This window comes from Crocodylus siamensis, chromosome 11, assembly GCF_052110815.1.
Source record: "Crocodylus siamensis isolate JL-2025a chromosome 11, ASM5211081v1, whole genome shotgun sequence".
Taxonomy (NCBI): domain Eukaryota; kingdom Metazoa; phylum Chordata; order Crocodylia; family Crocodylidae; genus Crocodylus; species Crocodylus siamensis.
Genome location: NC_143405.1, coordinates 3,183,810 through 3,209,666, shown reverse-complemented (window position 1 = coordinate 3,209,666; position 25,857 = coordinate 3,183,810). Strand labels below are relative to the sequence as shown.

Sequence of the window (25,857 nt, the reverse complement as noted above, 5' to 3'; positions counted from 1 at the left end):
AGGAGCACGCGGGATCTCCTTTTGCAACAGTGCTTTTAGATAACACCGGGGAGTTGAATGGGTGAATAAAGGAAACCTGTGAGCAACTGGAAAGTGCAAAAACAGAAGGTGAGGATTGATGACGGTGCTCCGAGGCAGGTATAAGAGGAATCGTAATAGCAATGAGCCCCAATGTGTTTTACAGCTTCATGTAACGCCACAGAAATGCCCTGGCCTCAAGGGAGCGGAAAGATGAGCTGCCAGCACATCTCATACCGCGCAGCTGAGAAGGGAGGTGAAGATTTGGCTTAAGGACACCGTGACAAGCCCTGGCTCTTCATAAAGTTGTGCTAGGAACTTTATGACTAACAGATTGCAGGAGGATTTGCTATAAAGCCCATTGCTGTACAGTCTAAGCACTGAGTCCACAGAGCACGGTTTCTTCAAAGCAGCGCTTGGCAGGAGCTCCCTGGGCGCGGGAAGCAGCCCGGCAGCCAGCTCCTCCGCCCCCTCGCACGCACACGCAGGCCGGGGCAGTTCTCCCCGGCCGGGGTGCGGTAGTCGCGCTGTTACTGGGAACCGTAGTGCCCAGGAGCGCTGCTCCGGGAAACCCCGGGCTCGTGGCTGGACAGTCCCTGGCATCTGATATTTTATAAAATGCCAAGGACAATCCCACTTGAGCGGACGGGGTGGATTCCTTAGCACCTGTCTGGTTTTCTTCCAGCTCTGATACCTGGGGGCGGGAATCAGCAGAACTTTCTCGGAGCCGGGCTTGTTTGCATTCGCTGTGCTGGAAATGAGATGACCAAAGCTACGCCCGTGCGCCTGGCTTCCTGCCGTGGAGCGGGGCCAGAATCGCGTCCGTGCCCAGGGCTGCTTTCCTGAGCATCCTCACAACGCTTGCGGTTGTGCAAGAGGCGCGGTGCTGGCACGGGACGGACTGGCACCTGTCTCCACCGGCCCAGGCTGCCTTGGCGCGCTGCGCCCCAAGGGCGCGGGGACTCGTTCCAAAGTCCAGGTTGTGCGTCTCGGTGCCTTGCCAGAAAGATAAAGGTGTTTAGTCAAACTGTAACTCGCCCTTAGCAGTCTGCTGTGGCCAGGGAGATAAGAAGCAGGAGAGCGAGGCACCGGCACTCCCCGGCGAGCCCACGCACCTGGCGGCGGCAAGAGCGGGGTCCCGGAGATGGGGGCTCCCTTTTGAGCCGTCTTCTTCCCAGCAGGAGCTGCTCCACTGCCGCCGGGGATCTCCCAGGCCCAGCCCCTGCGGGCTCTCTCGCAAGGACCCCTCCTCGGCACCCGGAGGTTTGGGAGCAAAGGGATTGGTGGGTCAAGCCATTGCATCGGTTTCGGCGGCCAGAGCAATGTATCAGAAGCTCGAGGCACGGCTCATGCTGGTGCCCTACTTCGTGGGAGCCAGGAGCAGAGCCAGGACGTCCAGCTTGCCTCTGAGCCCTGAGGCTGCCTGCAGAGGGTGAGGAGCTGCCCCGGGAGGGAGAGGGAAGTGCGCAAGCCCCGCCAGCTCTTCGCCCCCAGGACGGGCTGCCCGAAGGGAGGCCGGGCCCTGCTAGGATCTAGCAGCAGCAGAGCCGGGGGGAGGAGGGGGCCTCTGGTGCGAGTCCTCCAGCCTTTGTGCGCCCCTTTCCCCAGCCCTGAGCCACCTTGACGAAAGCTCGCAGCACCCCAGCAGCCGGAGCCGGGGGTACCTGAGCGCGACCTGCCTGCTATCGCGTGCTCAGTTAGCAGGGGGCCCGAGTCCTCGGTCCCAGCCGTGGCCGTTAGCGTGTCTGCTTCCTCGTCTAGACGCGTGGACCCAGTGCGTTGCCTCCCCGCAGGATGGGTGCGACCCGGCTGCCTGTGCTCCGGGGGCGGCGGAGCTGCGCGACCTGGCGGGGCAAGGTGCGATCCTCGGCGCTCGGCCTTCCCGTGGCGTTGGCGAGCCATGAGGCCTCTCCCGATGGAGGGCGGCCGTGCTGCTCACCAGGGGATTTATAGCTCGCTGCAGACACGGGCGGGCGCCTTTGAGAAGTGGGAAAGGAAACAGCCATAAATACTGCTCGGGGGGCAGCACTGCGCAGCGGCTCCGACTCTGCTCTCGATGAGCAATCCAGGGATGCTCTAGCGGCAGCCGTCTGGCTCCAGGAGCGTGTCGGCGTGCGCCGGGGGGTGCATCGAGCTGGGTGGCCTTTCCCCTCCTCTGCCGTCTCTCCCTCTTTCTCCAGCTCTCTCTTGCCCTCTCCTCACCTGCTGTTTTCCAAGCTGCCCATGTGGTGAGGGAGTTTGTTCTCATCCACTCCAGCTGGGCACAGCCGTGGCTGGCTGCCCGTGGGCACCTCCTGCAAAAGGATTTGTTGCACTAGGTGGGCACCGCGGGCTCTGTCCTGACTGAGCTCTGCATCCGGCGAGTGCAGGCAGGGCCCGTGCAAAGGTCAGTAGCTCGGCTTCCCAAGGGAGCGCGGAAAGCTGCAGTGTTCCCCGGGGTGGGGAGCCAGCCGTTGGCCTCGTCCTTGGGGAGTCAGCTGCTCCTTTCCCCTTCTCCAGGCTGTTAGCTTCATCTCGGGCCGAGCGTGAGGAGACGGCCACCAGGAGACAGGAGCTTTTGCAAAAATAGAGGCGCTTGCCGAGCGGGGTGTGAACCGAAGCATCCTCGGGAGGGCTGTAGCAACCCAAATGAACCGCCTGGCGTTCGCCACCGAGGGTCGTGAATCCTGGCACACGACGCAGGTGTGAGTCTGGGGCGCAAGCGATGATGGTGCCCTGTGCCACAGGGACGCTTGCTAGAGACGCTTTATCTAGAAGTGGCAGTGGGTGATGCCCGTCCCGGTGACCGGGACAGGCTTGTCACGAGCAGCGCGGGGAAAGCGTGGAGGGTGGGCTCGGAGCTGGGGTCAAGCAGCCTTCGCACCTTGAGGAGGGGACAGCAGTTTTCCAACCGCTGATTATGCCGTCACATGCTCTGGCTTGTGGGGGCTGCTCCAGGGACCTGCCTGGGCACTTGCTGGAGACCTGGCCTGTGCCACGATGCTGCCTTGCTTCAGCGTGCTGGGCTGTGTCTTGCTTGGCTGCATCGCGGCTCCACGAAGCTGATGCGAGGGGGTGAAAAAACACGGCGCTCCCCCTTCCTGCCACCTACCACGGCTCCCCCTCGAAACGGGCGCCGTGCATCTCGTGGCTGCCTCTGCCCTGAGCAGCGGGCACCGCTGGGTAGGAGCTTCGGCGATACCCGGGGTGCGGCTGCCTCTGCCTTTCCCGCGTGCTGGACCTGCTCCTGGGCTGCGGCTGTTCCAGCGTTTCCCACGAGCAGAGCCAAAGGCCGGTCCGCTTCCCCGTGGCTTAATTGCTTCCCGACGGTTGTGTCGCGGGGAACGGCGTGTCAGGCCGGCGCAGCAGCGCTCACCGGGAGCCGTGCTCGTGTTGACATTTACGGTGATTGTAGCTCTCCTACCCAGCTACACGGCAGCCAATCCGACAGCGCCAGGAGCTGAGCTGAAGCTGGAGCTGCTTTTGCATATCTAGTTCGGCTGTGCCGGAGAAGGGGGGAGAGGGGCAGCAGGAAACCTCCCGAGGGAGGCGAGGACGCTGGATTTTGATGCGGCTTCTGCAAAAAGAGACGGCTGGCATGTGGGAGCTGGCCGGAGCGGTGCCCGGCGCAGGTCAGAGGAGTTGCCAGCTTGGCCCTTTGGGTAAGGACCGAGAGCGCTGGCGTCCCTGCATGCTGGACAGCGGGAGGGACCTTTTGCTAGGGCCCGGCGTGGGGGAAGACCAGGCCTGGGCTGGCGAGGGCTGTAGGACGCTGTGCTCTCCCAGGGGTCTGCGGCACCCAAGGGAGAGGCTTTCCAGAGCAAGGAGGGGCTGTGGGGGAACAGCATCCGCCAAGGACCGCTGCGTGCCGCGCGCAGGTGAGGTGCAGACTGAGCAGCAGCTCAGCCCGCCGTCACTCGGCACCCCTGCCCGGGCACGGGGCGCTCCGGCTACCTCGGCCGGATCTGCCAGCCCCGGGCTCGGCTTTTGGGGAAGCTCCTGGCGCGGCGATGGCAGCCAGCGTCTCCCCGTGGGGCTGCTTATTTTTAGCAGAGTCTCCTCGGCGCCCCCCTTTGTTTAAGGGCTTCCTATTCATTATTAAAGCATCGTCGTTGTCTTAAGCAGCAGGCCGTGTTCAGGCATCTGGAGCCAGCGCTGTAGCACCGGAGGGGAGCGCGGCTTGCCAACTTCCTTCCCCCCAGCAGTCCATAAAGCAGATCCCGGCTTGCTTTTTCTACCTCCCCTGCTGCTGCCTCTTGAGCCCGGCTGCAGTGAAATGATGTTCGTGAACAAGGGGGAAATCCGGGCTTGCCTTTGCCCCCAGTGCATAACCCCTGCCGGGCAGATGCCCAGCTCACCCCCCTCGCTCTCACGCCCGCGCAGCTGCTTTGGCTTCCCTGGCGTGTCTCCTGGTTGTGCTGCTGCCTCCGCGCTGAATCTGGTTCAGAAACTTCTGGCAGTTGGAGAAAGGCCGGCGCGTCGGATCGCCGGCGGGGACGGCGGGTCTGGGGCTTCCCCCACATGCAGCAGTGGTACCCGGGGGTATTGCTGCTGCCGGCCTCGTGGGATGGGCTCCTGGTTTTGCAAGGAGGGGTGGCGAGACGGAGGCCCGCTGCTGCTTAGAGAAATCCGTCTCTGTTGATAATGGGGTAATAACGAGGGATAATGCCAGTGTCAAAACCCCGTATTGTACAAGCAACAATAAAAAAAAAAAAAAAAAAAAGCCTTTGGTTTTCTCCGGTTACCGGTAACGTTCTGGGTACTGACAATGAAAGACAGGTTTGAATTCCCTTTTGCTGCTTGCTCCCGGATCGCTTCTTTTGCTTGGCGCGATTTTTCTCACCTTGCACATGACAAATCAATCAAGTCAGCTTCGTGGCTGGGGACAGCGCGTTTCCCCGTCAGGCTCTCGCTGACAGACCTCGCCAGTTGTGAAGCCAATAAACCGCCGTTTCCAAGGGAATTCAACAGATTAAAAACTCCAGACCCCCCCCAGGGGCTGGGGGCCCGGGAGCCCTCGTGGAGTGGCCCAGGTCCCCTTGAATGGGATTATTCCCCCGTGTTGGTGAGGCCGAGGACGGCCCCACCAGGCAGGCGGGAATTGCTGCGTTGAATTCCCCCTCCTGGCGGGTTGCACAGCAAAGGCGCTACGTTCAGGTGAGGGGACCAGCTTCTAACGCAAGCTGCTGATTAAAGTGAACAATTAGAAATAGCATCGCCCATTAACGCAGCGCCTTTCATCCCGATAGAGCCCGAAAGACTTCACAGCCTCTCGGTGCCTCTGACCCGCAGCCTCTTCTACGGGGCAGGATATGGCCAGCGGCAAGGAGGGGGGCATTTGGGCAAGGGACGCTAGCAAGCCACCTTATGCTGTTCCATGTGCACGCAAGTCTAGCCCGTAAAATAGCAGCCTGTCCGCAGAAAGCCATTTCTCATCTCCAGAAAGCAGGTTCGTTCGTGCTGCTGCTGTCTCAGATGTTCCCGTAACATCGGTTTAATATGATTTATTTATTTGTTAAGCGCAAGCAACATGCTCAGCCTGGTGAGGCGGTGGGGATGCGGTGGATGAGTGCTCCACGCAGGGTTCAGGAAGCAAACCGGAAGCCAGCCAGAAGCGATGCGATCTCGCCCAGGCAGCGGTGCTCGGCCGTGGGAAGGCTGTGCGCAGGATGGGCGGCGTGTGCGCTACTCGCTGGAACGTGATCGCCCCACCTGCTGCTAGCTGGAGCTGCGTGTGGAGGACGTAAGTCCCGTTCGGCTACAGATAAAGGTGATTCTCCCGGAGCTGCAGAAGCAGGCGGCGCGTGCAGAGCTGGTGATGACTTAAGAGGATAATGTTTGATTTATTCCCTGCTGCAACTGGTGAAATCCTCCTCCGGATCGGTGCCGCGGAGCTGTCTGCTTCGCTCTCGGTCCTGACAAACGTTCCCCGATCCCCTGCCTGGAGATCGCCAGAGCCAAAGTCTTTTCCCTGCTCCGCTCCCTGGTTTGGTCTGCAGGGGTTTTGCGTGCGAGGCGCCCCGCAGGGCAGCGTGCACGTAGGAGACAGCAGGATACCCGGGAGCTGCCCCGGATGGAGGGAGGGGGTGGTTTGGCACGTGCGTATTGCGTGTTTCTGGGGATGCCGCTTCCCCGACCAGGAAATGCGCCGCGGCTGAAGTCTGTAACTCGACAGGCCTGGGACTGATAACAGGATGCGAAGTTTGGCCTTGCCCTCAGCAGAGAAGTGGCTCTTCTCGCAGGACCGCTCTTGTGCCGCTCTGCCAAGGGGCACGGAGATTGGGGATGGTGGTTTCCCTTGGCATTTCAGTTTTGCTTCATGCATTTGGGTAGCACCTGGCATCTAGTCCCCTCTGCCCAGAGCCGGTTAGTTCCTGTGTGCGTGCGCGTCACATGGCACCAGGGAAACGCTTTCAAAACCAGGCGAACGATGGCCGCAAAGCCACCAGTCGCTCAGCGGGCACCTCTCCGAGGGCTTGTCCAGACACAGGAATTGATCTGCAATAAGGCAGGGGGTGAATTCAAGGCAGAGTAGCTGCTCCAGGGCAGCTCCACAAGCACGCATGCTTTCAACATCCGTGTTGCCGTGGCCTCCCAGAGGGGTCCAGTTCTTGAATAAGCTTTGAGGCCGACCTCGTGCTGGAAATGCCAGTGTCTGAGCTGTGCCAGGCCCTGGGGCCGAACATCCTTCGCCTTTTGCCCCTTACGCCTCATACGAAGAGGCAGCGAGGACCTTGGTGTTGAAACCTCCACAGCGACAAGCGCCCCTTGCCCAGCTTTCACGATCTGGTGAAAGATTGGGCGCTGGTCAATCGGGCTGCTTCTGCCCGTCCTGCCCAGCGGGCTCGAGCCGCTTCGCACCACGACGTCCCATCGCTTCTACTGCGCTTGGGGACCCAGTCCCTCTCCCTGCTCTCGGGTGGCAAACCTCCTTTAATAGCTAATAAGCGGGCTGCCTCTCTGTAGGACATCCGTGTCCGTGCCAGGAGCAGCAATGCTGTTAGCTCTCTCTGGAGCTGATGTGATAGCTTCTGAGATTTTTTTCCCCCCTTCATTTAAACTGAGCCTGGGAGAGACAGAGAAGGGGGATTCCAGTAGGGCACGTGGCCAGACAAACCAAATGTGCGGTCTGGGGAGATGAGGCGGTCTCCAAGCTGGCGAGTTGCAGAAAGCTCGCAGCCTCCTTGGGTTTGCTCCCGAGATCCCCGGTGGGGACGGGAACGCGGCCGGCTGTGAAAGGCCAGCCCTGGCCGGGCTCCCATGTGGCTGGGGAGGGGGAAGGAGACACCTCAGGCAGACAAGGTTCTTTGGGTAAATCTGATATCGTTTAGTAGACCAACTCAGATAGCTGGAAAAAGTCTTCTGAGCAAGCTTTCAGGTATACCTTCTTCAGGCTGAGGAAGCAACTTGTGGTCTGCAGATGCTCTCTGAAGGGTCTTGGGCGGCCGCGAGAAGATGCTGGGGAGAGGTTGGTTTGCAGGCATTGTGGTGAGAAGACAATGTCACTGCTTTGCATCGGTGTCGGGCCACGGTGTTTCTGCCTCTGAGCTGGCTGCAGCGTCGCAGAGCCGTGCTCGCTTTGGGAGGTGGGTTTGGTGGAGCTCGTACTGCGAAGGTCTCCGTCTCCCCAAAGTCACCTGTAGGGTGACCTCCTTCCAGCCCTGCAACAGTGCTCAGTGGAGGAAGGCAGTGCCAGCGCTTCATGTTAGCGGGGCCTTCGCTTGGCACCAGCCCAGACTCTGCTCACGTGTCTGCTTTTGCTCTCGAGCTGCCCTTGCCCCCATGCATCAGAGCGGGTTCAGGCCAGCTCCTTTATGCTCTTGAGAGCTGGATCTAGGAGTATTGGTTCTCCCGGCTGCCTCCTGTGTAACATGCACGTTGCTGGCTTTTATTCTCTCCCCAAATGGCCAGGAAGGCTGAGTTATCATTTCAGTAAGAATAATAAGGCCCTTGCCATATGAGTCACTCAAGCAGAGCACAGCATTAGCAGGAATTTCTGATGCCTGTGAATACAAAGGGGGAGTCTGCGGGAGCCGAGACAGGGCTGAACAGCGTCTTCCAGTAAGCCGGTCCCTGCAGCAGACGTGGAGCTGCCAGTTAAAGGACACGAGACGTTTTTCCTATCCTGGGACTGGGCGTGAATGTGAATGGGAGCCGTGCTGCTTGCAACCTCCTTGCATCCAGCACAGACCCACGCGCTCCACGGTAGGTCGTTCCCCATAGCCGGGACTGTGGGCGCTGCCAGCTGTGACAGTGGTGCCGGTGAACCCCCAGACGACGGTGGGGTGGGCGCACACTTCTGTAGACTTAGGATACTTATCTAGAGAGTTCACAAGTTGGTGACCTGTGTCAGGAGAGCCCACGTAGTCAACATTCACGCCTGGCGTGACTGTGCGGGGCTGCCTTTACCAGTGGTGTTTTTCTCATCTTCTCTGAGATTGCGAATGCATGATGCTGATTAATGACATGTTTATCCGTAGCTTTTGTCTGGTGGATGCTTGGCTGAGGCCCGTTGGACTCGTTCCACACCCCGCACAACCAGCTGGATTTTACCCGCTACCTATGAACGGAGGGCTCCATAACGCCGGAACTGCTTAGGACCTGGTTCCCTGAGTAACTCAGCACCCCGGCAGTTTGAAGTGTTAGGATAAATTCCCATCTCAGTAAAACCCCAAATTTCTGGATGCCCAGGCTGAGTGCATCCGGGATGAAATTTATTCTGTTGGACTGGGTAATTACGTATTTTGGTTGCCTGTACGCTTTATAGCGTGGCGGTTTTAAACTGCATTCTGACACACCCCGGCGTTGGTTAACGATGTGGCATGAAGAGGTAGTTCTCCCTGCCAGGTTGCCCCTGGATATGTGCATTCCCACACTCTTGTCTGCACCTGTAACAGCGAAGCGGGAAATCGTCTCCTTTTATGCCGTCATTTTTGCTCGATTTAGAGACCAAACACATTCCAGCCTTGGTGGTGTGTGTATATATATCACGGGATGCTTGCTGCGTGCAAGGTTCATGTTATTAGTACTTCTTACACATGGGCAAATGCACACTTACACAAACCAGTACAGATTGGTTAAAATTCCCTGTATTATAGAAATTAAGACTTCATGTAAAAGTCCTGCATGTGAATTTAGTAGTGCCCGGTGACTGGTTTCTGCTGTCAGCTCCACACCTGCCAGAGGCATCTCGCCGGGATATGTAGCACCCAGGGTTGACTAGCTCCATCTACCCCCATCAGAGTTGCTCCGCAGTCTCATTTAGGGAATAAGGACGTGGGCTCCTTTTCTCTGAAGATAGTATTAAATTGCCGCAGAGGACGGGGGAAATGACAGCGGGATTGTGCTCGGCTCTTGAAGATCGGTTTCTTTCGCGCCAGCACTTCGGGGTGAGCGGACAGCTTGAAGAATCGCTAATGGGCTGGAGAACCTTTTGCTGCCAAGCCCCTGGTTGTGATCCCGTACGAGTCAGTATTGACCGGAGGTTTTAGACTTCGGCTCGTTGTCCTGTACGCAGCGAGGCTGGTGCCTTAGCCTGGCTCTCAGCAGACGCATTAATAATACCGCCACAATTGGCACCGGCTGTTAGCCCCAACAGCAAGCACAAAGCACTGCATCGGCCCCAGTGGCTGAGTTTGGCTTTAACCCTTAGGTAGTGCTGCCCGGTGTCGGGCTGTGCTGCGCCCCTTCTGCAGAGGACTAGAGGCTCCCAGCTGCGGGGCTGCCGATCTGGCCCTTTCAAGTGGATGAACCAGCTGGAGTCTGAACCTTTATTACCTTGGGGCCCATTGATGCCACGGACCCTTATGGCCAAGTTCAAAAAGCACCTGTTTATGTCAGGCTCTGCTGTTGGCTGTTTTTGAGGCTCCACTTGGCATCTGCCTGACTGGGAGCTATGAATTTTTCATGCCGCGCTGACATTTCTCAGTGTGTTTTTGGTCAGCTTTGTTCCCGAGGATGAGGAAACTGAATGCAGTCGCAGGCAGCAATCGGACGCGACGTGCTGGGAGCTTCGCTGCCGTGTGCGTGCGAGGCAGTGCTCGCGGCGCAGGCTGCCGTTCGGAGCGTGCTCCTTGGAAGCAGATTAAATGCCGCCCTGTCCAGACACACACAGCCTCTCTGAGGAGCTCGGAGCCTCTTGCCAGGGCTTTGAAAGGTCAGAGTTACTGGAGCCGCAGCGTTTGAGACCCGGCGTCAGCGGACGCGTTCGGTTCTGTGCAGACTGTTGATAAAGGGACGGCTTCTCTCGCGCTCAGTTTTTCCCCTGCCCTTTGGTATTTGAGTTTTGTTTTTCCGGCTGGTGCTGGGCTGCCTGTGTCCCTGTGCCTCCTGACTTCCTGCGCCAGTGCCTTGGATGGAAATGGTGTATTCCTTGCTGTCTGCAGGCTCCCCTGCTGTTAAGTGCTGTCAGTGGGCTTCCAGAGCATTTAGATGGATCAATAGAGTTATCATGGGCCTTGTCTCCATGCTCTCCCCTTCTCAGCGCTGTGTTCATAATGGATGGAGCGAGTGCTCCAGCTCACACAGTAATTGCAGTCCCAGCGCACTCGTCCAGCCACGGCTCCCCCACGACGCAAACGTGGGGCCGATGGTGCTTGTACAACGTGCAGCACCTCGCTGGCACAGTGCGTGGTGCACCACACGTGCTGGCATTTCCCTGCACCTCGCCAGCCTCAGCTCTGTGTCCAGAACGGGAGGCCCAACTGGGATATAAAGTCCAACAGAAAACAGGCCGTTCATTTTTTCCCCCCTCAGCATTCATGTAAACTTTCTCCTTTCAGTGGCAATACCATAAACTGAAGCTAGGAGGACTTCCCATCCGTGTATGAGACCCAACCCTGTTTAAATATCATGATCACAGTGCGAGGAGGTAGAGCTAGTGTTCAATCCCTGCAAAAAGACACAGTGTCCTTTGCAAGGACACCTGTTGCGTGCACGTTCGGAGACGTACCTGACTGCAAGCTGCGCTCGGCATTTTTAGGGCAGCCCCCTTTACAATCCAGCCTCTTTGCTAAGTTGCAGACAGGACCATATTGCAGTTCATACATACAGGACCCACCTTCCATTTTTTTTCATGCCCGTAATTTGCACAAATGGTGCACCTGAGACGGACCAGAGAGTATCCACTGATGTCTTTGTGTTCTTCCTTTAGATCCCATCTAATGCCGAGACTGAAAGAATCGCGCTCCCACGAGTCTCTGCTCAGTCCCAGTAGTGCTGTCGAGGCTCTGGATCTCAGCATGGAGGAGGAGGTGGTCATCAAACCAGTCCACAGTAGCATTTTGGGGCAGGACTATTGCTTTGAGGTAAGAAGCTCTTGCATTCACTCCGGAGTCTGCTCCTGACACACGGCATCAGGGCAGAGCAAAGTGATGAGTGGGGCGCGGGTATGTGTCCTGCCCAGGAAACGCTGTGGTGGGAATTGCTGTTCACAGGGGGGTCTGCTGCTTGATTGGGTGTTTATACTGCATTGTGTAAGGGTATGCCAACCAAATGAGAGCTGGGCCCTGACGTCCTAGTAGCCGCAGAGCATGCCTCTGTGGGCAATGGGTCCCGAGCACTGACAGAGCATCAACAGATATTTGATCTGCTGCTTGCCATGCTGGCATCCTACGTTTCTGTGTTGTGGTCACATGGAAATCATACCTCCCTGTCTGTATGAATGGAAATCAGGACCTTGTCATCCAAAAACCTCTGGTTTCCGTGGCTTGAATGAAAGGAAAGTCTCTGTGAGCTTTGGTCTTTCAAGATTTGCAGCCGCCTCCTCTGTTGCCTCTCTCAGGGGCCAGCACGATGGCCGGAGCAGGACTCTCTTGCAGAGAGCAGTGGTGCCCGCACAGCCCAGCACACCAGACGATTATGCAGCATGCTGTTGTATAGGACTGGGCTGTCTCGCACTGGAAAAAGCAACGTGCTATATCATGTAGCACTGTGCCTGTTCAGGGAACAGGGAAGCCACCTCTTCACAGCCACAGGTGATCATCACTGCCGCTGTGAAGAATAGGAGCCCTCTTTCTATTTAGGGGTGGAAGGCAAAGCCATGGCAGGCATCAGGTCATGCCTGAGCAAGCAGTGACAGGAACAGGTACGTTCCCATGACAGTGCAGTGCAGGAAAACAGCCTCGTGTCTGTCAATTAGCGAAGAATCAGGCAGCAGAAACTGGCCGACGGCTTTTGCATTGTCCAAATTAGCAGCAGATTGAAATGAATAAAAGGTATTTCTTAAAGCGTGAGCAAGGGACACAGGAAATGTTTTGACAAGCGAGCGGAGCTGCCACCGTAGTCCCTAAGTCAGTAGAAGGCATCTTCCCGTGCCTCTCGCTCGCCGTGGAGTTGAGCAAGTGCAGCAGGTCAGGAGGAGCAGCGCTTTGTAAATGAGGCGGCCTCTGTTACATTCCACTCAAGAAAGATGAAATGAAGTTAGATGGAAAATAGATGTGACATCCATAATATAAGAGTTGTTTACCAGTTCGGCTCGGCGCACAAGAGCAGAGCAAGGGATATGAGCGGTACTTGTGGAAAGTTGACGGAGAGGGGAATTACACAAATCGTGCACTTGTGAGGAGAAAGAGTGCTTTATTTTTAAGTGAGTCTGATAAAGAAGAGGCACGCGGGAAGGAAAGAGCATGTTAATTGCCGTTCTGAAGATCCTGTGGTGGGAAGAAACGGTGTCAGAAAACGCACCAGACATCCGACTATCACCGAGCGTCAGCCATGTTCCAGAGGGAAGCACTTAAGATGACAGCTCGTGGCAGGATGTGTTAATGCACCGCTCCGGCATCTCCTGAGATCCCCATTCAAACCCCGCGTCAGGTCACGAGCGAAGCGAGCGTGCAGGTCTCAGTCTAATCCCTAATGGACGCCGCCTGCATCCCAAACCCGCCACCTAATTCCACGGGACCGGCAGAGACAACGGCTTCGAAGGAGCTGGGACAGCGCAGGACAGAAGAGGAAGAGCAGCGAAGAGGCTTGGAGAGGTGGGAGCAGACTTGTGGGTGGCCGGTGGCTGAGACGCACGGCAGAGTCGCCTGCTCTTCCCACCCCTGTGGTCCCGCGCGAGTTAGAGAACAGCAGCGTGCGTTTAGTTGCAAGCATCCGTCTCGCTGCTGGAGTGGAAACCAGGGAGTAATCTCGCACACGAGCGTCCACCGCTCTGGCCTCCTAGCGTTGGGTCTGGTTACTTGTTATTCAGGCACGTATGTATTGGGGTTCAGTCATGGGAAAGACAGTCCCCTCGTGTGGCCTGTTGGCTTTGCTTGGCGAGAGCTCAGCACGGGGCAGTCCCAGCTGCCGAGGCGCCGCTGGACGAGAGCGCTGGCGGCAGAGAGAGCAATTGAGAGCCGTGGCACTTTGGGGCAGACGGACCCATGCCACAAGCTCAGTGTGAGCGATGTCAGGTGAGAAGGGGCTGCCAAAAACACCCAGACAGGGGGAGCTGCAGCGGTCCTGTCCACTGGGTGATGGAGGCGCTGCAAGTGGGTAAGGCTTGGCCGCGAGGAGGGGAGGGGGTCTCTGGGGCTGGACGGTTTTGTTCACCTGGACTGAGAAGCCAGATGCTGCCTTGGGAGATGAAGGCAGGGCTTCCCTGCCTGGATGTTCCTCTTCATCATCCTCCCTCCCACTGCTGCATCCAGGGAGCGGGCAGGGTCCCGCACGCAGCCCCCATCACCAGCTGGCCTGGGTCCGTTAGCAGTCTCCCGGGAGCGGTGGCAGCTGAACTGGCCCGAAGGGCTGAGAGCATTCCCACTTGGGGCTTCTCGTCTGCCGCCGTGGATGGCTGCTCCTCCAGAAGCTGATTGCGCTCCTGCCTGCCTGGCGCGCACGACCCGGGACGCCGCACGCAGCAGCCCCCCGACACTGGGCCGCAGAGGCAGCAGCCGCACGGCTCCAAAGAGCAGAACAGCAAGGCTCGCTGCAGCTGCAGATGGAGTCATGCTGGAGACTCGAGGATGGGAACAGACTGGGCAGCGGAGCCAAGCCAAGCGAGAGGTGCCAGGGCCATCTGCAGTGGAAAAAACCCAGCAGACTCCATGGGAAGCAGCTGGCTGTTTAAAGGCACAGGGCATTTTTTCTCCCAGTGCTTCTTAAGACATTCGGTGGCTGATTGCCTAGTTATCAGTGCCTTCAGGAGGGCCAGGCTTGGGCTGGGGGAAAGTCGATGCCAGCACACTGGAATGAGCGGAAACACACCTGCTTTGACTGTGTCTGAACCTAGCTCTTCTTCTCATTGATTTAGTGCTGCAGACTTTCCGCTTCGTGTTGCCAGCCGTGCAGAGCCTTTGTTTGTGGTCAGATTTTCAAATCACTTGTTGAAGAGCTGCTTCCTCCTCCTAAGCTAATGGAGGAAACATTTCCCAGCCAGCGTGATCACCCCCGTCCATCACATCTGCTAAGGAGGCAGCACATGCTGCAGGGTCAGTCCTTCCCCAGCCCCTTTCGTGCCCCTCCAGGCTCCCCGCACGCCAGCCACGACCAGGAGCTGGACAGTCAGCTTAGGATTCAAGTCGCTTCCCTTCGGCGTGCCTTGGCTTGTCCGTCTGTGACATGGGCATGATAATACCCACCCCCTGGCCTGCGCTGGGAGCTGCAGCTTCTGTTCCTAAAGCCAATTAAAGCTGAAATGGCCAAATTAACTGCAGAGCTATGAATTGTCGTTACAACCAGGTTACCTCATTTCAAAAGCGCTTTAGGAAATCCAGTGTTGCTTTTCAGATGCGAACAAAATCCACCAAATCATTTTGTCTAACTCGAGGAGCTACCCATCCAAGGGATGGGAATAATGAGTACAAATCAGTTATATTTTAGGAACTAATGAGTTCTATTAATTCAGTTTGGCCGTGTAAATTTAATATCATTTTAACCAACTCTACGAGTCTTGAGATGGACAGAATCCTCTATGAAAATAATTAATAGCCCCTGAAGATTGTTAACGCCACGTGATATTTAGGTCTCAGGTCAGAGCCCAGGCATTATGGCAGATCTAGGGAAAATTATATTTGCAATCAGATGCGGGAGGCATAACCTTCAACTCCAAATAGGGCCGCAGGCCTTTTTGGTCTTGACACTGAAGAATCCCCCAGGTAAGCGTGATCACTCCAAGAGGAAAGGCATTTATTTTTTTAATTGTCCTTTGACTAATTAGCCAGTGTGGCATTGACTTGCAATTGAATAAGGTGTTTGTTACATGTTAAATCAATGCCGATGTGTATTTCTATGTGGCCATAAAATACGGTGGATATACATCCTGTTAAGCAGCTGGTAAACGATTGGCCCCTAATTAAAAGACAAGATAGAATGAGGACTAAATTCTCCTCATTTACACAGGTGCAAATCCAGTCTTTAATCAGAATTCCCAGGAACATGAGGGGAGTTTTGCTTTCTCAAAGGCTGCAGCGTTGGCGCTGGCAAGTGCCGTGGTTGTACCGTTAGTCCCCGGTCCTCTTCGGTGGTGTATGGGCTGCATTTCCTGGCAATCGCTTTGGATTTCCCAAAGTCTAATTAAAGGGGTAGAGCGAGAAGAGGTCCCTGAAACCCTGTCCAAACTTGTAGCTACGCCCCCCCCCCCCCCCCCAGCAATTACCGAGCAATCGGCAGGGACGCTTGATTGCTACGTTCTTCCCTGTTATTTAGGTCTAAACCCTCTTGTTAAGTAACTGTGTAATTAATGGGTAGTCCTGCAGTCCGTGCCCTTGTAACTCAGCGGTTGTCGTGACTTCTCCGTGAGAACGTGGTGACGCTCTGCAGTCCCCGTCGGGCCGTGCGTGGGCCTTGCATCGGCCCAGAACGCAGCCTCTGGGACTTCTGTGGGAGCGATCCCAGCGAAGCTGCTCCGCCTCTGCCTCCGCCTCGGGCAACAGGAGCATGGTTGCTCGGGGCCCCCGAAGGGCTGGACGCTGGGGTTAGCCTGTGCTGAGGCAACTGGAGGCTGAAGCGGGCCAGGTTTGTTGCAGAAGGATGCTGAGGAGCACCAGCTGTGGGAAGCGTGGGTGCATCCTGGTGAGAGAGCAGGGCAGGGGCAATGCAACAAAACCTGTGCATATTGGAGGCCCCTTTTCTGCAGCAGAAGACAGCCGTGCCAGAGGGCCCTTTAGACCAACGCTGTGCAGTATGAACGAGCGGCGGCATGAGGGAAAGTGTTGGTTCTGGGCCAGCGGCGGTGAAGTGGATGCCCCAGAAACCAACTGGAATATCAAAAGCTGCTGCATCCTTCTGGTGAAGGCAGCACCAACTTCTTCTCTTCATTTTTGTTCTGCCCGGGAGGCACCGGGGACCTCTGGTCATAAGCTGGGCTGGCGCAGAGTCTTGGCCTGATGCCAACTGCAGATCGAGGAGCAAACTGAACCTCCTGGAGGATGTGCACAGCCAGGGCAGCTCGTGTCTCCCCGATGCAGCTGACCCAGGCAGCCGCTTAGGATAGCAAACGTGGCGAGGCGAGGAGGAGGAAGGGTGAGGAATCCTGCAGCGTGGCAATGGAGGGAGCAGCGGGAAGAGGGGAGTTACTGGACGTGGCGAAGCACGGGACCTTTGGCCTGCAAACGAGGATATTCAGGACGAGCGTCGCTGGACTTGGAGAGATGCAAAGAAGGTCAGAGCAGCTAAGCGATGTTTTTATCGGCCATCTGGAGCCCCTAAGACCACAGTCCTAGCCAGCTGATTTGCCGGCAGGATTTGAAGGCGAGAGTTGGAACATGCATATTGCATTGGCGTTTGCTATTTTAGAGCTGCAGCTTGCTGGGCAGAGGCTGCCTAGGTGCATGACTGGCCCTCGCGGACCCAGCGCAGTCATTCATGCAAAGTGCGGTAATTAGTGCAAAGCGTGGTCGTGTCCTTCGCATCTCTGCCTGCAGAGATGAGCTCCCACAAGGCTTGGATGTCCATCGGCTGGGAGCAAGGGATGGAAAAACTGCCCGAGCTCCTGGACCATAGTGGAAATGATTCTAGTTCTCAGTTACAATATCTTAAGGCCTTGAGGGCCAGATGAAGCGGTGTAACTCCTTATTAGACTGTTTCTTACTTGGTGCAATTGCTGCAGGAGGGTTGGGTGAAGGAGGAGGCACATGAAAGCTTGGAGATGCCTTTACCTGGCACCTGCAGGAGATCCAAGCTGGGGACATAAGCAGGGCAGCAGAGGCAGGAGCCCCTCCTGGAGACGGGCCATGCATCGTATTTCTGGGCACAGCCCCTCTGCTTTCAGCCCTGGGCTGGGCATGCTACCTCTGCCCCTGCCCCTTGTTCCTCTAGAGCAGTGATTCTCAGCCAGGGGTTGGAGCACCCTGGGGTGCCACGAGATCCTTTGAAGGGTGATATGAGGGATGAGGAGATAAGGATGTAAGTGCAGGCTCAGACTTGTCCCTGACTGCCTGTTTCCTTGCTCCCACTGCCCAGCCCCACTGCAGGCGGTTAAGCACAGTAATAAACCATAGACGCACAGAGCATGAGGGTGGGAAGGGAGCTCAGGAGGTCACATCCAGCCCAACCCCCTGCTCGAAGCTGGACTAGGACCAACTCCATCATCCCAGACACGGCTTTGTCTACCTGGGCCTTAAACACCTCCAAGGATGGAGACTCCCCCACCTCTCGGAGTTGCCTATTCAGTGCTTCACCACCCTCCTCATGAGAGTTTTTCTTAATATCCAACCTCAGCTTCCCTTGCTGCTCCTTGTTCTGCTGCCACCCCTGAAACCAGCCCAGCTCCATCCTCTTTGCAGCCCCCCTGCAGGGAGGTGAAGGCTGCTCTTCAATCCCCCTCGGTCTTCTCTTCTGCAGACTCAATCAGCCCAGTTCCCTCGGCTTCTCCTCACCAGTCATGTATCCCAGCCCCTGAACCATTTTCATTGCCCTCCTTCAAAATCAGCCAGGTTTTGAAATGGGAAACTGCTCAATTCCCAAGAATGGTGGAGGGGCCCTTGAGTCCAACAAGAGGTGCCTCGAGGCCAAAAGGCTGAGAACCGCTGCTCTAGACCATCCTTCTGGGCCTCATCGGGACCCGCATTGGTAGCCCATCCAGAGGAGAGGGAGGGTGGGGGGGAGGCACGATTCAAGCCCAGGATGCCCTAGGCAGGGACAGGTGAGGAATTCTTGTAATGGCAGACGATGGCTGAACCCGGGGGCTGCTGGCCGTTGACACGGATGCTGATCCATCTCTCCAGGGACCTGCCTTGGGGCTGTTCTCTCAGTCAGTGGTTGCAAAACTGGGTGGCCTGAGGGATGTCAGGCACAGAGGGATTGCCGGTCACTGGGAAAGCTCCAGTCGCTCCTGTGGCATCTCCCCTGGCTGCCACAGAGGTAGAAGTGGGGAGGAAGGTGCAGTTAGCGTCTATCGTCAACCCCTTGAGCCGCTCAGAGCTGCCCCGCTTGCCCACCAGCCTTCGAGGCTGCTCCCTGGCGCTTGGAAAAACCTCCTTTTTTTGTTTGTTTTCAAAGCCCAGGCCTAAAACAAGGTCCCTAATGCATCAGGCAAGAAATAACCCTGTTCCTTTCCACGCAGGTGACGACTTCATCAGGAAGCAAGTGCTTCTCCTGTCGTTCTGCCGCAGAGCGAGATAAATGGATGGAGAACCTGCGGCGTGCTGTGCACCCCAATAAGGTAGCAGCTTTGAGGAATGGCCTCTGTAATGGGTTTGCTCCTCGTTATTACATTTTATAACCCAGTGCATAGGAGCAGCAGGGGACGCATTGTCATTTTAGTGATGAAATGTCATTGTGGGTCAGCTTTTCTCTGCATTACTTTCTTCCCCAATTATATTTACGGGAAAGTGCCAATTATTTCTTGCCCTCTCCCCCCCAACCATCCCGTACGTGCCTCCCGGTCGGTCACCGAACAACAATCAGACCTCGCGAACCTTTGTGCTCGGTCTACCACCGATGACACTGCTAATGGTGCTTGCCTTTCGTGTAGTGATTTCCACGCTCGGAGTGTGTGCGACCAAGGATGCTGTCAGGGTGGCTGTCGCCAGAGCTGCAGGACAGGATACTACCCTAGCTATTAATCCTCACAGCCCCCTTTCCTGGCACTGCTGGGGTTTGCAATGCTGGTTTTAAAGATGCAGAACCAGAGTTGCAGTCTTAATGTGTGGTCTGAGTTTGCAGAGGAATACGGGCTTAGAGCATGGTCCCTCCCAGTGGGCAGGCTCGGAGGCCAAACACTTCCTGCCGGTGTCTGAACTTCAGACAGCAGCAGCGGTGAGCTCCTCTCTTTTAGCTGACACCGGGATGCCCGAAATGCATCCTCAGCTCCCACTGAGGGTAAGGTCATCCTCAGATCAAGTCCACCACTGCCTCTTTCCTGGTGTTAAGGTTCTGGACAAAGCTGATCAAGCGCAAGGTCTTGCCACTGCCGTGGCTTCCTCATCAAGCCGGGTTCTGCTGAGCAGACCAGACACACGAAGGGCCGGGTGCTTTCCCTCCTGTTCTTGGGGGCACGTAGCTGTGGGCACAGACACCACCGCGTAAGGCTGGGGCCCTGGGATGCTGCTCACCCAAGCGGAGGCGCCGGCTTCTGCCTTTCAGATTGCTTTGGTACCTGCAGAGCAGCCCCATGGGTGCCCTTGCTTTGAGAGCAAAGCTGGGAGCCTGCGAAGAGATTTAAAGAGGGTGACTGCGTTTTCCACTGGTGTTGCCAGAGCCGCAACTAGGCAGGGAGGAACTCTGTACCTCTGCTACACCAGCCTGTGTTTGGGACGTGCCCCCATCTTGGCTGACGCTGCCTGCTGACTCTGCAGGCTTTCCTCCTTTTGTTCACTGACGCGAACTCTTGGTATCTGATTTGATATTTTTGTCCTGGACTTCGGGGCTGTTGTGTAAGTTCCTGCCTGAACCCACACACCCCTCTGTGAGCTTCCGGCCACTGTGTGCTTGTTGGTGCCCTGACGCTGAGCGGGGTCAGGCCAAGTTGCTGCTGTAATGGGAGACCTCTAAGTGAAACAAAGGGTGGTACAGAGCCGAGAGTTGTTGACTCAGTAGCGGAGCTCTTCCCTTTGGCACCGAAACCATAAAGCAGCGCGTCTCAACCAGGGTAACGGGGCAGGCTCAGGCTGTCCATATTCCCTCACGCCCACTGCCCGGAGGGAAGCGCTGTAATAAATGGGGTGCTGCTCAATTTGCAGAAGTCATGGAGGGGGTCGAGGGGTGCCTTGAACCCGGTGAGGGGTGCCTCGAGTCTAACAAGTCCAGGAACCGCTGTTGTAGAGCTCTCTCCTTTGGATGAGGCTTAGAAACAGGAGCATGAAAGATCCATATCATCTTTCACTATAATGGGGTTAAGCTGGTCCTGGCCAAATTTCTCCATCCGAGTAAGAATAGCAATGCTGGGTTCCCGGGCAGCTCGTTCTGTCTCAGTTCCCCCAGCTGTTTCAGTTAGACACTCTACTCTTATCCTAAAATATTGAACAGAGCTGCAGCAGCTGCTCGTTTCCACCCCAGAGGTGGTGATTTTCCACCCAGGAATAAAGTGACCCTTGCATGCACTTTTGGGTTCCTCTGCCGCTGCCGCGGAGGAGGAAATGTAGTGGCAATACAGGACAATGGCAAAGCAGAAGGGAGGAAACACCTGTAATACAGCGTCTGTTTTGCAAGAGGCTTTAATTATTGATAAGGCTCCTTCCTGGGCTTTTGGTTTTTCTCGTTGCGAGCCCCCTGGCAGTAGAGTTGGCAGTGGTGCATTTTTAATTTGGAGGGGTTTTATCTACCTTGTTCCTTATATTAATTGGCACCAGTAGACTTGGAGAGCACTGTGATATTTGCAAAATTAACATAAGCAGCATTATTATGCAAATTCCAAAGAGCTAGTATTTCCTTAAAATAAAATGTAATTAAGCCTCTGCTTGTTTAGCACATCGGAAATAATTAGCTCATTTCTCAGCTTTTGTTGTTTATGCCTTTGTTGTTTTCTTTTTCACTTGACCTTTTTTCTGTATGTGTCTTTTCCAGGACAACAGCAGAAGGGTAGAAAATATGTTAAAGTTATGGATTATTGAAGCCAAGGACCTGCCAGCCAAGAAAAAGTACTTGTGTGAATTATGCCTGGATGACGTTCTTTACGCACGAACTACCTGTAAATTGAAAACTGACAATGTCTTTTGGGGGGAGCACTTTGAATTTAATAACCTCCCATCGCTCAAGAACATTACCGTGCACTTGTACAAAGAGACCGACAAGAAGAAGAAGAAAGACAAGACCAACTTCATCGGGCAGGTGAACATCCCCGTGGGCTCTGTTACGGGCCGGCAGTTTGTGGAGAAATGGTACCCCGTGGTCAGCCCCAACCCCAGCAAAGGCAAGTCTGCAGGGCCCATGATCCGCATCAAGTCCCGTTATCAGACCATGAGCATCCTCCCCATGGAGATGTACAAGGAGTTCGCCGAGTACATCACCAACAACTACATGGTGCTGTGCTCCGTGCTGGAGCCTGCGCTGAGCGTGAAGAACAAAGAGGAGATGGCTTCGGCCTTGGTTCACATCCTGCAGAGCACCGGGAAGGCCAAGGTAAGAGCCCCGGGCCAGCTGCGGGTTGCCATTGGCGGGAGGCCCAAGGGGTGCCCCCGCATCACATTTCGGGGAGCTGGAAATTCACACATGGGCATGCATGTTGTGGCTCGAGGCCTTCCTCAGTCACCCCGTTATAACTGCGTCCCAGGGGCCCACAAATCCCGGCTTTGGCGAGGGAAGGTGTTGCTGACTGAGGCTGTCTTGGAGCACATGCAGCGTCTCTGGCAAGCGCCCTTTCAGAACAGGGAGAGCTGGGACAGCTGGGCAGGAGCCAGCCGGGTTGCCGGTGCCCCCAAGGTGCAAGCTGCGCAGACCAGCTCTCTCTGTCCCATGCAGGGGAGTCCTTGCCGTCACTGTCCCCATGTCGTGTGTAAAAGGCTCGTGGTCAGTGGTGGCACCAGGCAGAACGCCACGCCCGAGAGGAAGAGCCGCTGCGTGTCGCCGTGTGGGCACGCTGTACTCGTGATCACTGAAGTGGCTTGCAAGCAAAAGCATGGCTGGCGACGGGTATTACCACAGCTGCACAGGGCTCGCACTGGTATACCGGTACCTTAGAGCCCCGCTGCCAGCCAGCATTGCCGTACGGCACAAAGGGAGGCGCCGGCCCCGTCAGCGGGGACCCGGCGTGCGTGTGGGAGAGGAGAGAGCAGGAGCAAGGTGAAAGGACAGCGGGAGCGCCGCGCTTTGCTGAGGGCCAGGCCCAGGGAAGCAGGGGAGCGCGCTCCCACCCAGGCGCCTGCGTCGCTGCTGGAGGACCCGGCGCCTGCGTCGCTGCTGGAGGACCCGGAGCCTCTCCACGGGGGAAGCGAACAGACTTGATAAATCTCCCCCTAAGTGGAGCTGCTGCTTCCGCTGCCTGTCATCTGCCATCGGCATTTAGCACGGGCTTTAGAGAGTTGTCAGAGAAGCGGGAGTTATTGGAGCATGGGAGCCTTTGTAGAGAAGATGGGCAAGCATCAGCAGAGGAGGAAGGTGAACGGATGGGAGAGAACGCCCCGCTCGGGGCACGCCGGAGCTGCCTGGCGGGGCCTCGTGAGCAGCTCATGGAGGAAGGAGACGCGGCCAGCTGGCAGAGGAGCGAGATCGTGTGTCCTGTGCCGGGAGGCCGTGGGGACCTGGCAGAGCCAAGTGCGTGCCCCCCACCACGACGGGTCCAGAGACACCGGGAGCTGCCTGGGAGCCTCACACCATTGCCTGAGGGAGCAGCCCTTCGCCAGGACCTCGCTGAGCTCATGGCTCTGGCTCCTTGCCCGGAGGAGGGCAGGCTGCTCGGGCTGGAGGGGGCTTCACCTGTGACCCCACAAGTCCCCGGCCTCCGTAGTCTGGCTGCTGGCAGGGCAGAGCCGGGGGCTGCTTCGGGCCGGGGTGGAGCTCCCTAATGCTTGTTGTCCAGCAGGGTGGCGGCTGCCCCCAGCGCCCTCCCGCCCTCAGCAGCTCCTGGAGCCTCGTCAGGGTCCATCCAGATGACGTCTCCTTCCCCACGCCGCTCTGCCAGGCTGCGCATGGCTCTAGTTCCTCCGTTAAATGGAGCGGGGGGGTGGTTTAGTGTGCAGCCCTGGAGACAGGCTGAGAGGGAAGCCCCCATGGACATGTGGGGCAAGAGGAGGGGAGCTGGGATGGTATGCAAGCTGGACTGGTCTGTGCCCCTGTCATCGCTCCTCTCTCTCTGTAACGCCTCGTGCCCATCTCGCTTGTGTTCAGCGGCAGCCTCTCGTTTCCCTCCTCCCCAGCCTGTAGCAGGAGCGGCTTCGTTGGCTCCATTTTGGCTCGTGGCTTGGGCGGCTGTTTGCATTTCTCCGAGGGGCGCTCGCAGAGCCGTGCCGTATCTGGGGCATGGAGGACGTAGCCCCCTCCAGCCCAAGCACAAATGCCCAGCTGGTGCCTTTCTGTGCAGAGTAACCCATGCCGATACCACATGGCACTAGCCTGGCACACGTCCGCTCAGCACCACAGACACGCGGGAACCTCTCTGCTCACGGAGCTGGAGCCAAATGAAAGCCCCGTGACCCGTCTGCGGGGCAGGGGAGAGTTTGCTCTCTGGTGTCAGAGCTGGATCGCTCGGGGGTTCGTGCTGCGTCTACCCCCCGGGCACAGAGCCCAGGCCGGCGGGAGCCTCCTCGCACAGAGGTGGTGCCCACACCGGTGCTCTGCGAGCGAGCACTGCCACGGTAATAAATGACCAGCAATTAATGTTGCTGATCAAGGCCTTTTTGTTGGCTGCAAAGCCGCAATTAAAAACAGAGTGAGCACTAAATGTCCAGCGGTTATCAGCTATCCGTGCAGACTCGTTAGCTGCTAATTGCTCCTGCGCTGTTTCAGGCTGCCATGTCCAGTGCTGATTTTGCTGTAAATATGGCTTAATCCTTTCCTGAAGCAGGCGGTATTTAGATCGCTGTGCCCACCCGGTCGGTGCAGGGCAGCCACGTTCCCCTGGGCTGGGGCCACGTTCCCCCACGGCCGTGCGGGGCTGCTTCCCTCCTTCAGGCCTGCACAAGGTTGCCTGTGCCTGCACACAGCATCCGAGGGTCTTTTCTCTGCTCCGCCACTGACTCGCTGGGTGGACTTTTCAAGTCACTTTGCTGCACTGTGCCTCAGTTTCCCCCATTTTTGTAAAAGCTGCAGATTGACCGTGGAGCCAGGAGGAGCATAGCGGGGATGCGAGGAGTCGCATGGGGCCTTTCAGATCTCAGGGGCACGATGAGCAGCTGCTCAACCCTGATGGAGACCTCGCTGGGTGTGGGTCAGGGCAGGGAAGCGGGGGCCAGGGAGGGTCAGCATGGCAGCCGTAGCATCTTGGCCCGGCTATCGTGTTTACAAGGGGGGAGGGTGAAGGCAGGACCATTAATGCTGAGGCCCTGAGAAGTGCTGAATGAGCGCAGGTGGCGATGATTCCCCTTCTCTCCCTCTTGCCTTTCTTCCCTTTCTTCGGCTTTCTCAGAGTCAAATCCTCTCGCAGGTCTGGAGATGGAAAATGCCAGTGCCTAAAAAAAATGCGGTGTTTCCTGTGATCGCTGCATGAGGAGGAGAGAAGGTGCCCCCTCCGCAGGGCGACGGGAGGCTTCAGTGCATATGGAGAGGAGGTTTGCAAGCCCTGACAAGTGGCCAAGGCAAATAGGTGGGGAGAAAAGGGCAAGGCATTGTGCTGAAGCTGAAAGCACAAGCAGCCCGGGGCCAGGGAGCTGCCCCCGCGCAGGAATGCCTGGAAAGGACCCATGTGGAGCCGGCTCCTGCCGTGGGTGCAGCCGCCTCTGCTCGTTCGATGCTAGCAAAAAGACTGGCCTGAAAATAGCACTGTTGCGCTTGGAGGCGAGCGTGTGGTCTGGTGGCTCGGAGGGGGACCGGGGCTGCTGGGGCTGTTCTTGGCTCTGCTGTTGCTTTGCTCCGCTCCTCCGCTTCTCGTCGCCAAAGCTGATATAGTATTTCTTACTGGAGCTCCTGCAGTTTATTTAATCCTGAGATCCCTGCAACGTGCCCAGCCATCCCCACCTGAAAGGAGCCTTGTTATGACCAGCAACATTGCTGTCATGGTCCAGGTTTGTTTTTAAATGAGCATCACCACATTGTCCCTGCCTGGATCTTAAAAATACTGGAATCATTTTGACGAACATGAATATATAAAAACTCCCCTCCCACAGTGGCTGGCGGAGCAGACGGCCCAGCCGACAAAGCTCCAGCTAAGTTGGCTGTTTAGTTGTAATAAATATTTACCATGTTGTGCATGGAAATGAGGAATGAAGTTGTGTCCTTATTTGTTTGTGCCGGGAAGATTTGCCTCCCCTGGGCTTCAGGATTTAGTCTTCTATCCAGCCAGCCTTCTGGAAGCAACCTGCTTTCTTCTTTTCCACTATTCTCCAAGGAAATGCTGGGGTCACAAAACAGACTGCAATTCGGAGGCCACTTGGTCACCTCTGCGGCTCTGTGGGGACCTGGCCAGAGCACCAGTTGGGCTGTGATGCTGTTTGAATGCGGAGAAGGAAGACTGGAGCCCGGGTGGTTGACACGGCGCTCTCAGAAATGCATCTCAACAGGCCAAGGACTTGCTAGGAGCAGAGGGCAGAGGCCGGACAAGCAGGGGCACGGCTTGAGAAGTGCGATATAACCCCCCGAGTCGGCTGTTTCTCTTGGATGGCCCCTCTTGCTAGGAAGGGCAGTTAACTCGGAGAAGCCCTGCGCAGGTCTGAGCCCAAGAGCATGGCGTGTCCCCTGGCATGTATATAACTGGCAGCAGCTGTGGCATTTCCACCACAAAGAGTTTATCTATCTGATAATATTTTATAGCAGCCGTCGTCAAGCTAATTATGCCTTTAATCAGTTTTATAAGCACAAAAAGTCCCCCCCACACGCATTTCTTCTTCCCCTTTTAAAGCCAATAAT

At 56.7% G+C, this 25,857-nt stretch overlaps 1 protein-coding gene across 10 annotated transcripts in view; it reads left to right on the top strand.

Annotated features, from left to right (window-relative positions):
- Positions 1 to 25,857, top strand: part of DAB2IP (DAB2 interacting protein) — a 263,142-nt gene that overhangs the window by 201,305 nt on the left and 35,980 nt on the right. For all 10 annotated transcript variants that reach the window (XM_090021168.1, XM_090021172.1, XM_090021167.1 and 7 more), the window contains 3 exons: positions 11,150 to 11,303; positions 18,485 to 18,583; positions 20,926 to 21,480. In XM_090021168.1, the coding sequence (XP_089877294.1) occupies positions 11,150 to 11,303; positions 18,485 to 18,583; positions 20,926 to 21,480 (808 nt within the window). The remainder of the gene's footprint in view (positions 1 to 11,149; positions 11,304 to 18,484; positions 18,584 to 20,925; positions 21,481 to 25,857) is intronic.